Raw genomic sequence first — 21411 nt, forward strand, 5'->3', positions numbered from 1 at the left:
TGTCCCTCCTGAATAGGTTATACCCCTCTATATTAGTAGCCCAATCATGTGTGCCGTCTAGCCAGGTCTCCGATATACCCACTATATCGAAGTCCTCTTCGAGTATCATAATTTCAAGCTTTTCTAATTTATTTACTAGACTTCTAGCGTTGGTGTACATACATTTAATTCCTGTCTTGTTATGGGACAAAAGTTTATATCCTACTTGTTCCCCACTAGTTTTATTGTGTGGCCTTATTTGCTACATTGACTGTTTCTGCTATTTTAACCTCGGTGTGTTGACTGGAGTGAGCCCACTATCTATTCCTCTATTACTTCTTTCTGTATTATTATTTTTTTTTATCTAAGAAGAATTTATCTCCATTTGATTTAAGTAATTTTATTTTTAAGCCCACCGACCCCTATTTCCTAGTTTAAAGCTCCTCCAGTCTTTCTACCATTTTCCGCCCCAGAAATACTGCACATCCCCCATTAAGGTGCAGCCCGTCTCTGCTGTAGAGCCGGTAGCCGGCTCGGAGTATTGGGTAAGTTTAACTATGTTATTTTTGCACCTAGACCAAAATGAGCACTTAACCCTTGCAATGCAGGGGTAGCCCCACTTGAAAGAGTTAGGAACTGTTCTGTTCTCCTGGAGTTCTTCTTTAAATAGCAAATACATGTCATAGAGATTACAACATGGGCAACATGGGCCGTTTTTCACAACATGGGTAAAATGCATGGATTCAAGGAAATGCATTGTGTGCTATAGATTCCCTTTACTGCAGTGCACTGGGAAGATGTCATATTCTTTTTTGGATTTATTGCCTTAAGTAATCCTTTCAAAACACAGCGTATCTAATTATGCTTTTCTGTATGTGTTGTGGTGCGATACATCTCTAACTTGAGTTTAGTATCAGTATTTATTAACTATACCTATACAAAGGCTGAGTATTTTTACACAGGGATATTTGGAGAATTTGTTACATTGTTGTGGATGTGTTCACGAGTAAGTTGGACATCCTTCAGGGCCAAATCACATAGTTCGCTTATTTTTAAAATGAATATTACTTCTCAATTAGACAAAGTACTAAAAGATGAAATACTCACATGCAATGATCCCAGCAAGACCATCATCATGTACATGAGGAAATACTGGAAGAGACAACATGAGTTACTAAAGAGTGGGATGCATTCAGGGCATGGCTACAAATACAATTAAACAACAGGGAGTTCTTGATGCTCTATTATTGCAGGTTCTACCATTGAGCCTTAAGAATTCAGTTTGGTGGCCCACTGTCTTTTAGTTCTACAGAATCCTTTTTGATTATTTTATATATAAAAGGCAAACAAAATAATGCTTCCAGCAGCAAAATAGAAAAAAAAATGTTTTTCTTCAGCAAAGCAGCAAAACAAAATCTGCCTGTCCTCAGCACAAATAAAACAACATGCTGTTTAACTGTTTCAGGGCTTCTACCCACAGGAGGGGTGTCACAGTGTAAAGAACTCCTTGGTTTCTGCAGCAGTGTTCAGCAGTGCCATCTTGTGGTATGCATAAGATTGAAGAGGATATACTCACATATCCAGTAATGATTACTTACCATTAACAAATCACATGAGTTGAAAGATTATTTTAAGCACAATATTACCTGTAGTCTGTCCATAGCAGAAAACATCTACTGATTTCATAAACAGACATGGAAAGCCAGCACTCACTGACAACTGTCCTTTAAGTCCTCCTTTATTTCATTGCATTGCAGAACATGAATATAAAAAAATTACAACCTCCAGCTTACATGTTTTAGCCTATCCTGACATTAGTCATGGTTAACTATTAGCTGGTCAGAACGTCTTATATAGCTTTCCCACTCTAAACATTGACAAATGCAAAATACCTAATGGATATATTCTAAAACATACTAAACAGCTTAATCATGCAGAAATTACACACGTTCAGAGTTTTATTTTTATTGCACCATAGTTAATTTTTCAATTAAAAGGTGTTTCCTTTTGACAATCATGAGGTATGGGAATGTAACAAAGAGAAACCTTTTCCCAGGCACCTAAGTACCGCTAAGAAAATCACAATATTAACGCCCCAGACCATATACAAATTAAAACATATGAACATATAATAGACAACCTTCAGTCAAACATCATGAGGAGCTCTAAGCACACCAGTGTTTGGCGAAATAAGTCAGCTAGAAGCCGTGTTCCACATGGTGTGCGATACTAACCTATCACACCCCCACCTTTTTGCAATGGATGTGTAATACTCATGGATATTTCTATGGATGTGAAACACACTACTTTCTACTTGTATGGTAATAAATCTTACAGCATGGAGTGATAAAACTGCTCCATAGCAAGCTTATACTTTATATGTTGCCACTTTTTTAACTACATGCAGGATTTGTGCTTTACAGATCAAACACACACAAAAAAGTACCTGGATTTAGCTGGGTGTGAATGGAATTGTAAATAAAGCTTTATCGTCTCTGCAAACAGTATAATTGAAAGAGTTTGCATTGTTGACTTCATTAGTATGCTAAAGCCAGCTGTAATGCCTTATGGTTAAGATCCAGTTTGTCTTCAGTAGGTGTGGCGGGGGTCAGTGATTGGTATAATCAGTGTTGTCTCCATGAGCTTGAGTCACTTTGATGTGCTAAAACGGCCAACTTGCTGTACAATCAGGTGGTATTTTGGGAGTGTCAGGGTCGGTGGTGACTCAGGAAGAGAATACTTGATAAAGACTGAATGACAGAATGGAGCCGAACATAAAATTATGACCGCTATTTAGCATTTTCAAAGAGACTCCCGGGGCAATCCAATCACTGTTGTGAGTAAGATATGATTGTGTTCTTTGGACCAATCATGGATTCCTCATGTGAATAAATGGGAAAAACTAGGATAAAGATGGATACGCAGGGGCCTTCAGGAAGGAATTAATTGGAACAGAGGATGACTAAAAGCCACACTTCCAGAGAGAGAGACTGCAACAACAAAAATTTTCCTGAGAACGCTTAATCCCATTCCCCTATGCAAACTCTTTTTGATTGAGGTTTTGTGGTTTTAATATTGTGCAATAAAAATCTTTTTACTTTTTTAGAACACTGAACATGTGTGATTTTTCCATCAGTAAGCTCTTTCGTAAATTTCTAGAAGGAGAAAACAGTAAGATGTTCCAAGAGATGTTAGCTGGCCCTTTTTTGTTTTTTCTTGATTAATATATTCTAAAACCTCTGGCGCTCAACTTGCAACCAGCAGCCAATAGTCAGGGTTTTCTTGTCTAGGTGCCTACACAGGAAGAGTAACGGAAAATATTAATTGTACCAGTTACTACAAGCTAAATGAGTTGGTTTATATATTTCCTTTTTTCCTTTTTCTGTGCTGTTTATTCTTTTTTCTCTTTTGCAGTCTCTGGCCATTTTCTTCAAAATGTCATACACTGAACATTATGTGCTCCCCTTTGGTGATGTCAGAGGCTGCACTTGAGGCCTCCTATATCAAATAAGTTGACCACCACTGCTCTAAACAATACAGATTAAACTAATGCAATGAAAAGGTCAGAAGGAGGAGCTAGGGCTCAATCAACAACAGAACCAAAATAGATGTCACACATGTATCACTTAAGGAAGATTTCTACTTTAAATATTTCCTCATAGGCTCTTAATAATAATACTATATATGTATTATTATTAATAATAATACACAGATTACGGCATCAAGGCCTACAGGTTTTTTTTATGACTCATTGTAACTGAGCCCACCCATTGTTGGAATACTTTATATGTTGGTGGGGGGACAGCTATTGCACAACAGTGTGGGTCTTTATATGGTTACCTCTTAGTTCATCAGCAAACTTTAATATGTCTATTTCAGAGATAGACAGCTTAGAGACAATAACAAATGGGTGCCTGGTATCTTATTAGTTTAATAATTTCAATATAATTTACGTTAGAATTTTCCTTTTACAAACTTCGTTTTAGCGTTTTATGGCTGTTCAAAACGTGTATCCTGTCTTAGTCTCTACTGATTGACTGCAAAAAACAATACATGTGCCAGAAGCTAGTTCAAATTTTGATACAGATTTTCTTTCGGTATAAAAGATTATTTAAACATAATAATAGAAAAAAAGTTTGACAAAAAAAACATGATATCATAGCACTTTCCTGAAGTACAGTTCTCACCCTTACCTGTTCCCATATACCATGGGTCCAGTTCATATGGAAAATGGTAGACTTTCACTGGCATGGCCCCACAGTTTGATTCCACCAGGGAACCTTTTACGGTGATCACTTCTGATGCTTTAGGGTTTCGGAAGATATCTCGTATTGGTGTGATATTGTTGAAGCGCACATCAGCTAGGCATCCTATGAAACCTGGGGTGTTAAATTTTTGCACTTCTGAATCTATTGTTCCAGTCTCTAAGAAAATAACAAAAGAGGCAGATTAATTATTGCCTCAGGAACCAATAAGACACTGTCCAACAATTTGCCCCTAATTTATTTTAAAGGAGCTGTTTTAGCATAAAATGGACAAACATACACAGGTTCATGTATTCTGCACATACCAAATGTTGAAGATATCTTGTGAGTAACATATACCATAAAGCGATTAAACCAGTGGCAAAGGCAACAGGGTAAAAGGAAGCAGCATCCTAGTATAACAATCCTATCCAAGGTAGGCTTCAGGAAAGGAGTGACTCTTAAAACCTGCCACCATAGTAACCACAAGTGTGATCTGGAAGTAGGCAGTGGGATTTTAGAGCTCTGCCAGCAACATGGTGCCACATATGTTTATGTTTGTGAGTGTATTTTACACAATACTGTTAACAAATTTAGAGATTTTATTGCACCAGGTTGGTGCACTCCTTTTTTCTTTAATTTTGATAGCTGCTATTCCTGTCTGCCTAATGGAGATGCAAGTGATGTTAGAATTGGTCTGTTCTTTAGAGTTTTAGAAGGTTTTTTCACAGAAATACTTTTTTTTTCTGATGGAAGAGCATGGCAGCACTGCTGATAGACTGTGCACACACTGTAGTGTCACTGTACATGAGTAGGGTTTTTAGTGTACATACAGAATTTAGATAGACATCTGGACTGTATACGGATAGGGTTTACCCTTAATGCACTGTAAATGTGTTGCGTATTCAATATCTGCACATTGTATGCCTGGGCATCTGTGTGTGTGCTTGTCTCCCATCTCTGCTCTCCATCTCTTCTGAGCTTATCTCCCATCTCTGCTCAACATCTCTGAGCTTGTCTGTCAGAGATTTTGTTACACTCCCCAGCCTATCTTGTGTCTAAGGGAGCACACCTTTGTTAGTTTTTTATACTTTTCTCCAGATCATGTAACCCTGAAAAATTATTAAGTGAAAAGATATAATTCTACTAGATATCATTAAAATATGTTACCATAATATACATAACTCGCTGGGTTTGAAGCTTTAACATGTGACTTTAGAGTCTTCTGGTCTGGCAGTTGTTTCATTGTGACTGTAACAAGGACACTCCACTGTAGACCGGAGGTGCAAGTCAGATGCAGTTTATTTGCTTTCAAAACGGTAGATAACATGAAATCCTCTCAATATGGTTCGCAAACCCCGCAGCTCCCTGCTGCACTGGCCTCCACTGACTCCAGGGTGGAGCTCTCCTGACTCACAGGTGGGGCCCTGAACACATCCCAGCACACACTTCATGAGGGATGTAAACAGGTGCACAATCAGGTGCTGGTCACCACCAAAGCATGGACCCAGGAATGGAGATTTCTTCCCACCCAGAGCTCTAAGAAATCTCCTGGCTCCAGGATCCCAACCTTGATCCAGAAAACCCAGAAAGAACTGAAAAGGCAGTTCTCTCCTGGTACCAGTAATGTCTTCCTGGAGCCACTCAGCCCCTCTGGCTGAGAACCCTGGGTGACTTTGAGGCCACCTAACACCGTGGTATTGCCTCACAATGCCACAGTGACATATAGTATATATTCTTGACTTACTAACGTGAAATAACATAGAAGTGATGGGAGAATTCTGATTAGCCATAACCTGATTTGGGACATAAAAACTATCAAAAAAATACATTTGAGGTTGCCAATAATTCTAGTTTTAATTATTCTGTAACATTTGAAATCGATAAACACATGGCCAGGATTCGTTTCATTAAAAATGGAAATATACAACCTCAAGACGTTCAGAGACAGATTTGTACAGTCAACTCACCTACAACCCTTCCCAGGTAAAGAGCTTTTGGTGAATCAAACTTCGGATCTTCCCATAAGTAGAACTGCTTCTCCACTGTGTCATAATAATCCACCTGCAATAAGCACAGTTACAAATATTTTACTCAGACGGCCAAGTGCTCCACATTAATTCTATGATGTTGTCTATGACTGATTTCTTGGTTAAAGGAATTTTCCATTGCCAGTCAAAATGCTTAAAACTGTTTTAGATGGGAAGAAGTTCTTTGATCAAATGACAGGAACAAAAAAACAAAACAAAAACAGTAACTGCCTCTGAACCCCATAAGTTTTAGTAGGCTTAAAAAATGTAATTGTAGTATCTTTTCAAACAATAGTTCAAGAGGTGACTGAGGCCAGCTGAGGGGTTTTAATTACCTAGCTGAGCATTATACCCCTATTAATATTGCGTTTTTAAACTTTTTACTGAAGTTAACCCATTACTTTTATTGCAAATGACAACTCCCTGAGCTTTCATTTGCAATATAAGGGAAAGGGTGGGATAGTGGGTCCATCATTGACTTAATATGTTTGTGGCAATATTTGGTCAATTGGTCATGGATATTTGATTCCTCCCTGATGGCTAATGTATGCTACTACTGTGGCGCTGTTCGACTGAATCCAGATTGGATTACCTTCCAACAGTATTGTCAAACGTTAGAGAGACAGCCAAATCATCCAAAGATCCAGGGTGTTGGTCAGGAGATGAGACTCTGAGCAGCACCCCTGCATCAAAAGGGTGCTCAGGACTCTTTCCCAGCCTTGCAGGCTGGCAGTCATCATGGGGTTATTCAAGAATATGAGAATGAATGAAATCCCCAAATCCAGTGCCAGCACCAGGTCAGGGTCAACCTGGTCCTCGGTGCCAAACAAATCGATCTGTCCGATGACCACAGTACATGGTAAAGTAGAGGTCTGGAGTGAAACTGGGCAAATGGAGCCATCGCACAGGAGGCTACCATCAAGCTAAGCACAATAATGAATAAAGCAGAAAGTGATATGACTCCTAAACTGGAAAACTCCAATCAGAGTCCAGTTTGAAGTTTCTCCTCTGAAAAAACACTATGACTGAGCTGTGTCTAGGACTAGACTCAGATACTCCAAGTGATGAGTCATTTCCAGTGACAATTTCTGAAGGCTCAAGATTCACTTGAATTACTGAAACATCTGAACAGTCAAGGTCACGTTGTCCAACAGAAGCCTTCACCAAGTGTTTCCTCAACAGGAGGATGTGTAAGTATCCCACAATAAGGGTGGCATATGAGCGCAGTAAGGCTAATAGTAGAACCAACACTTTGATAATTACTCAATTTGCGCCACAAGAGACCAAAAATCGAGGCCCTGAACCAGAAGTGTAGGGGCCAACTGCAAGATAAGATACAATTTAAAAAAATCCCCAACATAGCATTAGCCTGGTTCATCCACTCATGAAGGCGAGCCTCCAGAGATGGGGTCAGGTGAAAACTGCCCCAGCTGTGGACCACAAATCCATAAGTAACCCCCAGATATATTGGCCTGACCTGAATAGTGGAATCCTGTATGAACTGGAACACAAACGGTAGTCACTGCCAACTGCAGGCCTGACGCAGAGGGAACACCAGTACAGATACTGAACTGGGAACCTGAGCAGCTTGCGTAGATGGAAAGCCGTCCAGGGTTTTTATATCCGCCCTGATTTTACCAGTAGCTGCAGATGGCTGTAGAAAGTTTCAGAAATTCAGGGCTGTCACAGAGAGAACACCAGTATAAAATTGTGAACACCTGTGCTTAATGACCTGTAGAAAAGCTGAGCTGAAGAAAGCACATCCACCCTCTTGAGGACACCAGCAAAAACCGAGGCATGATGGTTGTGGGCGGGCTAATCCTATTTTGGCCACTGTTTTTTTTTTTTTTGTCAGTGTCCATTTCTTCTGTGTCCCTTAACCACCTGCTGCCCGGCTGTTGTAATTAAACGACTGGACTGTGGCTTCTTGAATGCGGTGGGCGTTTTTAAACGTCCTTTCCCGCCCTGCTCGTGCCCACCGCCCCAACTTTTGACTTCTTGTTTAAGATGTTTACCGTGAACAGAAGTTGTTGCTTTCCTTATCAGTTTCCACTTCTCATTTTCCTGTCTCCTTAACCCCTTAAGGACCAAGGCCTTTTTCTTGTTTTTTTTTCTTGTTTTTGTGCTCTTTGGGCCTCCAGGAGACGAGCTCAGTTAAGAATGCATCAAAGGCCCAAAAATCGATCCATACGGACGAAGTGACATTGTACCTGTCTCTGGTGTCATGTTAATCAGCCATTAATCGTTCAAGGTCCGCAATACGGTCCATCTCCACAGCCCACTCCGCCAAGGTAGGAGTAAAAGGCGTACGCCAATGCCAGGGAATGACCGCCCTCGCAGCCGTAAGAAAGTGCAGCAGGAGTTTTTACTGATTTTAGGGAACCTGGTACCATAGTCAACAGTGTAATCTTAAGGTCATTGGGAATTACAGAATCTGTCACTTGGTGATGGATATCCAACACTTTCTGCCAAAACTCTTTAATAAGAGGACAGCCCCACCAAATATGAGTCATATGACCCGGGGAGGCCTAACAACACCAGCAGGAATCTGGAACCTGCAGGTGGAACCTGTGGAGTACAGAGCGGCATCTATACCATCTGGTCAGGATCTTCAAGTTCTTCTCATGGGCCTTACTGGTGATAGAGAGAGAATGAGAGAGGACGAAGGATTTCTCCCAGTCCACTGTGCTAATGGGGATGCCCAATTCCTGTTCCCAGGCCGAAGTGTAACCCGGAAGCTCCAGGGAGGGGGAGGAAGAGAGAAGAGAGTACAGTAATGAGACGGTATGGGCGGGGGGAGAGGATCTCAAGAGAAGAGAGTCAAAAGCCGCAAGGCTCGGCTTCCAAAAGCTCAGGTTGAGAGAACGACAAAGGAGCGAAACTGCCTGTCCGCCAACCACATACCATTGACAGAGAGATCCACTGTGGATTCCCGAATGACCACCACCAAGCGTCTGTGGGAGTCCCTGGTCCATCTTCCAAAGAAGGATCTATGTAGCGCCGGAGGGAAGGCAGGGTTGTTAAAGAGTGGGGTCATAGGTCCGACGTAGGAGGAAATCCTACAGGTGGAAATTCACCAATCCCACTAGCGTAAAACATGTAGGGTCAAAATAGGAATAGAAGCAGGTAAGGCCCGAGAGGCAGGGGGATCCAAGGGATGGCTTGCAGGTCCGAATCTGCAATCACCCCCTCAAGCTGAACCCATTGTTTGTCAGCAGCTCTATGAAACCAGTCTGTAATGCGGAGCAGAACCGATGTCGCATGATAAAGGCATATGTTGGGGGCACCAGCACCATGCCCTGTGTTTTGGCAAAGACAGAGTTTTGTAGTTCACCCGAGGGTGTGAGGAGCCCCAAACTAACTTCGATAAAAAGCCTGTTGTAGCTTTTTAAAGAAAGAAGCTGGAGAGAGGATCGGAAGAACCTGGAAGAGGTAAAGGAATCTGGGGATCCCATCCGTTTTGGGTTTATGTCGCTAAATGGGGATAGTCAAGTATAGGGTGGGAAGCAAAGAAATAGTCCAACCTACTATAGGAACGATGTGGGGCAGAATAGTGGGTGTAATTACAAGTCAGAGACTGGAGAACCAGCCATACATCAACCAAGTGAAGATCAAAAAGGCGTTTCTTGAACAGACGTAGCTTAGAAAAAGAAAGTGTGGAGCATCCTACCGAGGAGTCCAGTCTGGGCTCTATGGCAATGTTAAAATCCCCGCCTACTAACACCACACCTTCCGCAAAGTCCTCTAGCATCTTCAAAAACTGGACAGCGGTAGTGGCCTGATTAATATTTGGAAGGCAAAAGTTCGCCAGAGTGAAGGTCCTACCCCAAAGTGAGTTTGAGCAATAAATACCTGCCAAACTCGTCCGCTCGATGGTCCAGAACCGCCGACATCCCCCTAGATTTCTGTATACTGTTAGAACTATGGTACCATCTGGTGAAATACCTGTTGGAAAATTGCGGAATATGCGGACTGTGGAAATGCGTCTCCTGGAACATAACAATCTTTATCTATGGTAGAGAATCTGGACCCTTTTTGAGGGGATATTGAGACCTCTAGCATTGTAAGTATAACGTTTGAAATCCCCCGCCGCAGTCCCAGCGGCAGCCATGTTGGAGGACAGGAATCCTAGGAAGAAAGGAAAAGGGTGCGGGAGGGGAAGGAGAAGACAGAGACCAAGTGGGAGAGGAAGGAGAAACAAAGTGCAGGAAAAAAGGGTCAGAAAGACAAGGGAAATGACAGAGAAGAGAGACACTCACAGAGCAGAAGGAATGACTAGAAAAGACAGGTAGCCCTGCCTCTAGTGACAAAATCTAGCAAGCGCTAGAAATAACCGTATCCCTTAAGATGAAGGTAGAACCTACTTGGGGAGATGTGGTCGAAGTAGCAGGCAAAGAGATGAGATGCGACCAGGACCCAATAAACATAACAAAACAAAATTTAACGTGTACCCCCCAGTACACATGAAAACAATACAATCGGTCCAGTTTGCTAAAACCCCCTGGGTACAGGACGTAGGCTAGGAAACCCCCTGGAATCTACACATATATGTGTTCAGCTGGAAAATAAATATTCAGTAGCTGTCCTTGCATTTTGTACTTAAAATTAAGATGTGCTGAAAAAATTTGAAATATGATCAACTGAGAAGTATGAATATATTCTTTTTATTATTTGGGCTTACTTTAAGTGCACCAGATTACTACTCAATATGCAGGAAGTCATCTTTTAACTGGAGATAAACAGAAATACATTTCCAATACATAGTATTACCTGAATGTAAAGGGTACGGTAATCCCTGGTAACATTAACTCTGTGTGGTCTACCATCTGTCATGTTCCTCTTGCTTAGCTGAAAGATATTTGGACTATTGCTCCTCAGTTGATAATTTAACTGTAAAGTTCCTGCCATACAAATAACAGAAGAGAAGGGATAACCAACTCGGTGAAGTGAAAGCATAATACATTCCTAGCAGGCACATATTTTTAGTAATCATTGCATTGCTTGTCAATTTTAGATCAATTTTAATGAAACTTTTCACATTGTGAATAGCCCGTACAGCAGCACTTCAGTTTGGCTGAACCGAAGGGTTCCTGCAGTCAAAGTGAGCCACAGGATTAGCCGAAGGTTCGGCCTAATTCTTTGGCTCCTTTGTAAATAACCCCATAAATGTTTGCACTTTCTTATTTTGGTTCTTGTATAAATAGTATAGAGACCTGCTGATTTACTCCATAGAGAGACTTGTACATTATTCAGCTTAATTCAGTCTCCCTATCTAACAACTGTTTAGAGACACAGAGAGGGCATTGCTTTCAATCAGGTAGCAGTGTGTAATATGCAAATATGGTTGCTCCCAAGTACATTATATACTTATGTAAATGGAGCTGAGGAGCATAGGAAATACGTATTTTCTATGCTCCTCAGTTCCATCTAATGGTGATAATGCAGTATATTCCTGACGTTACATTCGACCTAGAAAGAATGTATACAATAACATTTGTTTTTGCCACACTGGCACAGAACAAATGTACACACAGTTTTGCAGGGCGAGTGGCTCTGCACATTTTTTTATAAACACACCAGTGTTTATTCTTGAAATCTATTAAAAAATTACACTGCATATAAATTATAAGTTATATATGTAAAATGTTTTTTTCTGTTCAGAATAATTTTTTTCTCCCAAAACTCACACATTTAATTTTTTTTAAACTGTTTTCTTTAGTCTAAAAGGACATCTGTGACACCAAGTAGCTGATTTAGGTGTTTTGTTTTCAGATAATGGTGTCTCCAAATCACAACAAAATTAATAAAATCAAATAAACGTTGTATAAAACATGGAAAAACTGATACATACCCTCTGGCCTGAGAAGGAAGGCTATGTAATCTGTGCCGAAAGTGCTAATGTACAGTAGAACAGCTGGTGCTGTGTTGGTCCTAAAGCTAAATGAAATTTCCTCACGGGTTAAGTTGCTGACATAAAGGGGAAGAAACATAATAACTTTGGCAAATTCCTGGGCAGCAACCATGCCAGCTGAAAGTATATTGTGACGTAGCCATGTCCCTGCCTCAAAATACGCGCCGATGTCTGAGAGAAAAAAAAAATGGAAGAAAAGACCACTTTAAAATGCAAAACATTTCCACCATTTTGAAAAATTGGAATACAGTATAACCCTTCACCTCATTCTGTGTCCTCATTAAAAAGCTATAAAAGTATTTTCATATTCTTAACAAGCATTAAAAGAGCTTTACAAGCAAACCCTCACTGAACTCTGTAGCTGCAAGAATTTTAAAGTATTTCATCCTTAACAATCACAACAGGTTTGAGTGGTTTCTAACAGCTTACAGCACATGCTTATTTATATTAGAAGGCTGTCAGATTGCCAAGTGCCAAGTTTCTGCTCTCCATAGAAAATACATTGATTCAGTGTTGTGAACATTGAAGATGAAGTTTTCCACAATGCCTATAGCTACAGAAGTCAGTGAGTGGTTGTTAAGAATATTTAATGTCCATAGTCTGGGCACAGGTGTACTTTAACCACATGATGTTCATAAACGTCAAGGAATACAAGTGGTTATAACAAGCTCACAGCTGCAGCAGAAACAGCTGTAGAGCTGCCTAAACACTGCTATGGGCCTGCAATTATTATTATTACATAGTATTTATATAGCGCCAACAGTTTGTGCAGCGCTTTACAATATAAGGAAGACATTACAATCACAATACAATTCAAGACAAGATGGTAAGGAGGGCCCTGCCCCTGGGGGCTTACAATCTAAAAGAGATGGGGTAAGTGATACATGAGGAGGTAGCTGTGTGGGGATGAATTGTTTGAGTATTAGAAAGAGTAATGAGGCATCGTCACCCCCCTAATGCCGCAAATCATGCCATGGTTCCCATGCTCACCCCCTATCCTGGGGATCCTGAGACTATGGCAACCAACAGCAGGATAGCATGCTCTCTGATCAATAGAATGTATTTTTAGCACTTCTGGGTTCAGAGCTGTCAGATTCCCATCATTCCTACACTTGATCGGCTACTTTGGAGGACAGGGGAGACATTTGGGGTCTCCATAAAGAGATGTATCCATATAGAGAACCTATCACCTCCCCAATGCTTTCACATAGGGGACTTGTTAGCTGCCTAAGCTGCAATTTTTTATGTTGCACAATATTTATGTAATTGTTTGTCAAATCTATATTTTTAGGAAAAATTATATTACATACATGTGTGCGCCCTACTCATGCCTTTGCAATTGTGTGTGTACGTGCAACATAAAAAAATTGCAATTGCCACCATTTTATTCTGCAGGGCCTCCGCTTTTAGAAAATATGTAACTGTTTGGGGGTTTTAAAGCGGTAGTAAACCGCCAACATAAATACTCAATAGTGGGTGCCCAGTAGGGATGAGCCGAACACCCCCGTGTATTTGCACTTTTGTATTTGCACTTTTCTTCAAATCTTACCTCTACTTCCACTTTTCTTCAAATCTTACCTCTACTAAGCCATTTTTTAGGACACAATGCAGATTTTAACATGTGAGTTAAAAACTGCTCTGGATGATATGTGCTTAAAAACTAAGTTACATTGACTAAGAGGGATTCATTCACACAGTTTAATGTGATAATGCAAATTTTAAAAAAACATGCCCTTACACATATATTTCCTAATCACAATAGCAGAACGCTTTCTCAAATGTGACTGTGTTTAGGCATATCCTGTTATATCAGCCTATCAGGTGTTTGCAGGCATATCTGTCCAGTCCTACTACTGGATTACATTAATGGTGTCACTAGGGCACAGGGTCTAAGAACAAGAAGACTTATCCACAGAAACTTTGTGCTATGAATGACAAAATGGGCCTGGACAAACAGCAGATACAGGATGCCTATTGCAAGTGCTACATTATTCACATATAACTTATCTTACACTGTTCTAAGGTTAATATTGCTTGAATCTAGGTCTGTTTTAATGGATGGCAGTACTGAAAGAATATGGAGGCTTCCATTGCAGGATTTTTCTATTGCCCGTCTATGGGGTGGGAAAAAAAACGTCCCTTGCAATGGAGCTACCCCCACACCGCAAAGGTTAGCTGTTCATTTAGGTCTAGGGGTATGATGTGAAGGACTTTAACTTACCTGATCCCTACTCTCTTAGCAGTCAGCATTCACCTCTCTCCCTTCCGCTCCGGTTTGTGGACTGTCCCTCAGGGCTTTGAGCCCTGCATTGTACGTGATGATGTCAGCTGACCACTGAAGCACGGTGGAGAGGGGGGCTAAATATATATTTATTTATTTGCACTGTGCCACGTTGGACCAACGTAAGTATATATAAATTTCTATAGCTGAAGCTCAGCTTTAAGCTTGTGGTAGCAGTGTAATAATGGGGATACTATTGTTTCTCCATGGGCCAGGGTCTCTAAATTTCCAGCACTTAGTCAACAAATGGTCCCAAGAGTAAGACAGGAGGAGTTCCTAGTGAGTATTAGATTTCTAATTCAGTAAACATCCTTAATTTCCTGTAACATAACACTATTTCCATCTCTGTCTTTTGTGTCTGCTTAATTTATTTTGTGCTTAGTATAGAACGTTGTTACCCCTCTCCTAATATCCATTAACCCTTCTTTACCTCTGGTGCAAAATGGTCCTTCAAAGCCAGTTCCGTTGCAGTCACAGGTATAGTAACTGTATCGCTCTACACAGCGGGCCCCGTTCTGGCACTCCATCTGTGGTCTCTCACAGTGGCCTGTGCAGTTGGTCCTCACACCTAATCTTTCAATTGCCTTTCCTTCTAAGTCTAAAGTCAGACCATTCATCCGAAGACCACGGAGACAACCAATGTATGGCTTCAATCTGTAGTCTGCAGAGCCTGTGATTGGAAACAAATAAGCAGAAAAACTGAAAGTAACAGATGATATACTAAACAGGTTACAGTGTGTGTGCCAGTTAGCGTATTTACTCATATTGGGGTCAGCAACATAAAAGTCCAGATTTCTTGGTAAACAAATTACAATTCAGTGGTTGATGCATCAGGGATATGGCTAATGATTAAATGTTGGTCATAATTCAGAATGTGAGTAGCAAAGTTAGGATTTTGGCTTTGCAGAGTTGGAAATTAAATTCCCAACAGGGTAACTAATTCCATGTTCTGTGGGTCTCCATCTGAAACATTTTTGCTTTTTATTCAACTTCTGCCCATAGTGGCCATACAACTTGTGTAATTAGATATGCACACCACTGAAACTGTAAATTAAGCAAAAACTTATGTAGGGCTGTGTTTCCTAGCACTCTGCATTTTTGGTTTTCTTTTGCTTTTGTAGTTTGTCTTACAGAGTATTACACCCAGGGATGATCTGTATGACATAACCTGCCAGTCATTCTGTTGGAGGCTCCAGAGTCCTGAGACCAGGGTGGGTACAGAGAATCTTGTCTGTTTAGTCAGCTAGCCAACCCCTGGTGAGTTTGCCATCTGTGGGTTGGATATAACTTTGACAAAATGGGGAGGCTATGTTCTGGAATGGTTCTTAATGGAAGCCCTTTAGACCTCCCCCTGCTGGGAAATAGGTTTTTGCTAGGGCAAGCTGCATGGATTTCCGCCCCAGGGCTGGAACACAGGTGTAGAAGATATCACCCTTCTGTTTGATATGGCAGGCCATGTGGCCCTAAGAAGAAAAGAGACATTCTGCTACAGTCATGACTCGAACATAGTGACACTTGAACCTCTTGGTTTGCGGGGCTGTGCCCATCTGAAGAAGTTCTGCATGGTGCTTCTGGATGCTGTTACCCACCCAGTGACTGCTAGCTAAAGAGCTGTTGAGGCCCATGTGAGTTTTGGGTATTCCACCTTAAAGCTGTACAATACAACTTAGCGGAGGTTCAGGATCTCCTGTTACCCAGATACTGCTACAGCATCAGGTGTAATGGCTGTGAGGTAAGGAGTCAACTCACATCATAAATGTGCACTCAAATGTTTTAACCTTCAAAGCATTAAGCCAATACATTTTCACTACTGTGTCCCATTTGTAAAACAAAATTTTCTTAAGCAGAAACTTTGCTTCCAAAATAAATAATATTTTTTGGAATAAAATGGGACTGGGAGCTTTCCCCACACTAGGCAATGGCATGGCAAGCTGAGCTTGGTTGTGTTCCTGTTCTGTATGTATACAGCCATGATAGAGGTGAAAGCAGATCTTTCTGCTGGGGACCCTGATGTTGAGGGAGACTCATCGAAGGGTCATACCTGTCCCATTTAGGGCTGCAGCTAACGATTATTTTCATAATCGATTAGTTGGCCGATTATTAAGTTCGATTAATCGGTTAATCGGATAATTAAAAAAAAAAAAGGCTCCAGTGATTGACGACTAGTTTGTGTTAAGATTGTAGTCCATCACGGGAGCAAGCATCCACTCAAAGCTAAAAAATATAATTTAGAGCATCATTCTTTAATAGTGAGGTGGATTTGCTAGCAAAGTGTTAATTTAATCGTGTCCATTTGGCAGAAGGGAACTTAAGGTCTATATACTGTATGTTAAGGGCTCCTGTATCAAATCTAAGCAGTTTTCCACTGTCTATGAACTCACCTACGTAAAGTGGTCGGTCATATGAGGTGTTCAGGTAGGTCTGGATAGGGAAGTTACGGATCACCCATGGAAGTCTGTCCACTTTGATTCGAGCGAGTTTGACGTTCATTTCTGCTTTTACTTCGTGCCATTCATTGTCATTTAGAGGAAGTGGCGATTTTACAGTCACATTTTCATGGCCATTGCCAATGTCATAAATAAATGCCAAGTCAGTTGTTGCTGGTGCACACAAATTGTTAACAGAATGAAAAAAAAGTTACAGTCAGGTTCATTTGCAATTCGTTAATAAGACAATTACCATACTGAAAATATATGTTTGTTTTTTTTAAAATCCCCTCTTACTATGTTCACTGGGTTGTCTGAAAAATTCATACTCACATGTCCAGCGAATCCAGCATTGTCTTGCTGCAATCCACTCATCTGCCACCGCACACCGGGTCCCACACTGCTATCTTTTTTACTTACATCATCAGGAGGGCACCTGTCTCTTCCAAGTTTTTGCAGCTGGGGCTGGATGCAAGCACAAAGAAGAGACAGCTGGCTGCCTGATAATGTGCCGTGGTACATCATTGGGGCTGGCTACAAGAACCAGAAAGAGACACCTGCCCGCCTGATAAGGCACAGTAGCAGAGATTACCCTGAGGCCTCCTGGGATGTATGATGTTTGTATCCCAGGAGACTGCAGGCAACTGGGATGGCATTCTCAACTAGGCGTGCCTGAAGGGGGCATGGAAAAAAAGGTATCTGGAAAACGAAATACTAGACATGTGCACCATCAAAAAAATTGTTTAGTTTAGTTTCGTTTTGATTCTGCATATTTTGTTTTTCGGATTCGGGTCCGCAATTGAATTCGTTGCGGGATTCGGACGAAATTCGTTAGCAGTAGTAGTTTTTTTAGCGGTAGTGCGGTCGAAATTTCGTTTATTGGACGAAATTTCGTTAGCAGCAAAAAAAGGGGTACCCCGATGCAAATAAGCCCCCTTGCCCGCAGACCCCCAGAACCACCGGGTCAGGATTGTGAGGAAGAGGCCCTTGTCCCATCGGCACGGGGACACTCTCCCAATGCCGAGGGCACGTGGCCTGGTAAGGCGCAGGGAGGGGGGGGGCGCTCGATCGCCCCCCCTTTCCTGCACTGCCGGGCCAGTGCTCGGTTCAAGGGTCTGGTAGGACTGTTAGGGGGGACCCCACGTTTCCCCCCCCCATTTTTTGTAGCTGGGGTTCCCCCTTAAAATTCCTACCAGACCTAAAGGGTCTGGTAGAGATTTTGGGGGGAACCCCACGCACTTTTTTTTGTTTTAACTTGGGGGATTCGGATGCATCCGAATCTCCGAAAATTTGTCCAAATTTTAATTCGGAACGAAACGAATCGCACATGTCTACTAAATACATTAATATCCAATTGTGAGAGAGGAAGGGTGTAGAAGTGCAATGAGGGAAAGTGTGTGGAAAAGGTGAAGTTTCCACTTTAATATCATTTAAAGTGGTGTGATTAAAATGTGATCATTTTCATCATCTGCCAGGTAATGGGTACTCTGTAAAATATCAACTATCTTGTAAGCATTCAGTGTAAAATGAAAAGCACAGATAAAGTATATCTAAAGCCAAAACCTTTTTTTTTTTTTAGTTTTGCAGAGAAGGGAATAGATAACATTTCTGTCCTATTGGCGAGATATCTCTTAACTTCCTGTCCTGAGACAATCAGAAGTGAAAAGCAATTTCTCCACAGTGAGACAGTTGTCATGGGAACAAGTGTCCGCATGGAAAGATATACCCTCTTTTCCTCTTCTGGGAACAACTCAAAAGACAAAAATGGATACACAGACTGCAATAAACCTGACAGAGATTCTAACTCCTAGGGTGACAACACTCACTCACTGTATGGTATCAATAGAGGAGCAGCATTGTCACCCTAGGACAAGACGTGTTTAGTACTGCAGATCAACTCCCCCTCTCTTTTTATTTCCATAAGGTAGGGATAGGCAGACATCCCAACTCTCCCGGACGCTCCGGGAGTCTCCGCTTTTAGATAGCGGTAAAAACGCGCGTCACAAAATGCGCGACAAACGCGCATTTTCGAACACCTAGGTGTGAACAGAGCCTTAGTGTTTAAATATACTTTACATACCAATGATTCATAACCCTGTATGCCCCGCTGTACAATGCGTTTTAGTTCTTTAAAGGTTCTTTAATGAAAATATTAAAGAACCTTTATCTATATTAGTACTCTTTGAAGACCTAGGATGACAAAAACAAAAAGGCTAACTCACTGTTCATCTCTATTCTGATAAAGATCGTGAAGTCACTGGCCATATTCTCCAGAAAGGTTCCTGAGAGGGATGTGGTCTTGAAATAGAAGGAGATGTCCATACTGTTCCCAGGTGTGAAGGTTGGGAAAATGAGACGTGCTGCCTTCATAAAGGTCACAGTATTCCATGAGTTTCCTGATATATAGTGAAAGAAAAATCTTACCAAACAGTATTGTACAATGTGAGACCTCCACTGGCCCAGATATTACAACACGCTAACCATTGTTTAAAAAGGTATTAGAGTACGTATTAACATGGAGAATCTCTTGAAACAAGGGAGACTCTCCTGAGAGCGATGCTTTCCTGAAAACATATGCCATGTATAATATGACCGGCCTATCAGTAGCAGCTCCAACCACTGGCTATCTTAAAAAAAAAAAAAATCCGACCTTGTCAGCACAGGACTAGGCTTTCTGGTCATCATTTGAAGCCCTACAGCACTGACTTCACTATACCACATAGGGACAAGAAGACTTCATGGCAATGCTTTTCTGGAAGCATGCACAAATAACCCTCTTCAAAGTGGAATGGACACTTAAAGTGACACTAAACTCCAGAGTTAAATCTTAAAAATGCATTTAAGTACCTTAACTATTAACACAACTGTACACTTTTTGTGTATCACTCAGCTGTGGATGCTCAGATCATCTCTGAATTCATGCTGACACTGTCCTTCATTCTGGAGGATAGGAATTTTGTTCCCCATGGTCCTTGTGTGTTGTAAAGTAGCCACTGATTCAAGCTCACTCCCGTGATGGACTACAATCTCACGTTTAGTCAACTAATTTGTATTGAGATTGTAGTCCGTCATGAGAGTGAGCTTGGAGCAGTGGCTACCTTACAACACACACAGCGACCATGAGGAACAAAAGTAGCCACCATCCAGAAGGAAGGACAGTGTCAGCACCAATTCAGAGATGATTTGAAGATTTACAGCTGAGTGATACAAATACAATACATTTTTATTAATATAGCCAGCTTTGTAAAATATGGCTTTACCCCAAAGTGCTTTCTACTTTTGTAAGGGTTACTTGAGAAATATATTATGAACATACAGTACAGTACTTCCTATTGAAGATGTGGAGCTAGAACAGACCATTCACAGGATGTCACTCTGCAGCCCAGTTTCTAAGTTATTTATGTACGCTCTGTTATTTTTTTGTGTTATTATTGAAAGTACAGAGATTCCTTTTGTACGGTACAGAAACAATATCACATTGGTGGCAGCACGGTCCTGTAAACTGGGACTGTTGGGACTCTGTTTACCTTTTATAAACCGAGTTTTTTTACCATTACATTTTTGCTATGGGGCACTGTGATCTGTGGTTATAGCCCTTTACAAGGCAATATGAAAATAAGTGTTCCACATTCAGACTAAGCATGGCTCTTTCTTAGTCACACTTTTGGGCCAAGCTTGATGAATCCAGGGATGATCTGCTGGCTAAGGAATATTGTTTACATATCTGAATTCTTAAATATGAAAGATGTCTCTTACTGTCTCCATAGCAGCGCAGCGGTCCAACTGAAAACCAAGCCTCAGAACTAGTGCGGTTGGTATCTCCCACAACCACTTGGGTCACTGGTAGATGATCACGGAAGGTCAATAAACCTTTGTCATATCTCCTAAAAGAGAGTTGTATTAGTTTTATTGATCCTCTTCAACATTGAATGTTCTTCTATGATTGGAAAAGCTATAAAAAGAATCCCTGCCAACAATCACTATTAACTGAAATCAATAACATTTTATGGAGTAATAAATCAGTGGGATATCTGTGGTACATTTGAGCTTTCTATTCAATATTAGAGATAAGTGACATGTAAAGAATGAATATAAATCATATTTTTACTTACCACTGAAGGTGATCAGCATCACAGTTACAGTACAATTTGGGGTCCGCACATCTTTTCTCGATGCCACAGGCACATCTCTGAATTCCAGGGTTAGAGCCACCCCAGTAAAAATGTCTTTCGTTATTTCTTCCCATCCAAAAGCTGTATGGCAATCCCACTGGAAAAGTACAAGATAAGAACTGTCAGCAGAACCATTGCGACAAGAGGAGGAGATATTATTATTCAGGATTTATATAGCGCCAACAGTTTGCGCAGCGCTTTACAATATAAGGAAGACATTACAGTTACAATACAAATCAAGACAAGATGGTAAGGAGGGCCCTGCTGGAGGGTCCTGCCCGTGAGAGCTTACTAACTAAAATAATAAGATATAATTTAACATAAACATCTCACTAATTTCCTATATAAAGATAGTAGAAAACAAGGTC

The 21411-nt window shown here is 41.0% G+C and overlaps 1 protein-coding gene across 1 annotated transcript in view; it reads right to left on the bottom strand.

Moving 5' to 3' along the window:
- CNTNAP1 (contactin associated protein 1) overlaps positions 1-21411 on the bottom strand; it is a 93623-nt gene that overhangs the window by 6957 nt on the left and 65255 nt on the right. The window contains exons 14-23 of the mRNA XM_018567787.1: positions 20984-21140; positions 20628-20755; positions 19094-19267; positions 16827-17045; positions 14876-15115; positions 12105-12335; positions 11024-11154; positions 6194-6287; positions 4173-4403; positions 1087-1131 (exon numbers count right to left, since the gene is read on the bottom strand). Of these exons, the coding sequence (XP_018423289.1) occupies positions 1087-1131; positions 4173-4403; positions 6194-6287; positions 11024-11154; positions 12105-12335; positions 14876-15115; positions 16827-17045; positions 19094-19267; positions 20628-20755; positions 20984-21140 (1650 nt within the window). The remainder of the gene's footprint in view (positions 1-1086; positions 1132-4172; positions 4404-6193; positions 6288-11023; positions 11155-12104; positions 12336-14875; positions 15116-16826; positions 17046-19093; positions 19268-20627; positions 20756-20983; positions 21141-21411) is intronic.

This window comes from Nanorana parkeri, unplaced genomic scaffold (genome assembly GCF_000935625.1).
Source record: "Nanorana parkeri isolate BGI_ZX_2015 unplaced genomic scaffold, ASM93562v1 scaffold1092, whole genome shotgun sequence".
Taxonomy (NCBI): Eukaryota; Metazoa; Chordata; class Amphibia; order Anura; family Dicroglossidae; genus Nanorana; species Nanorana parkeri.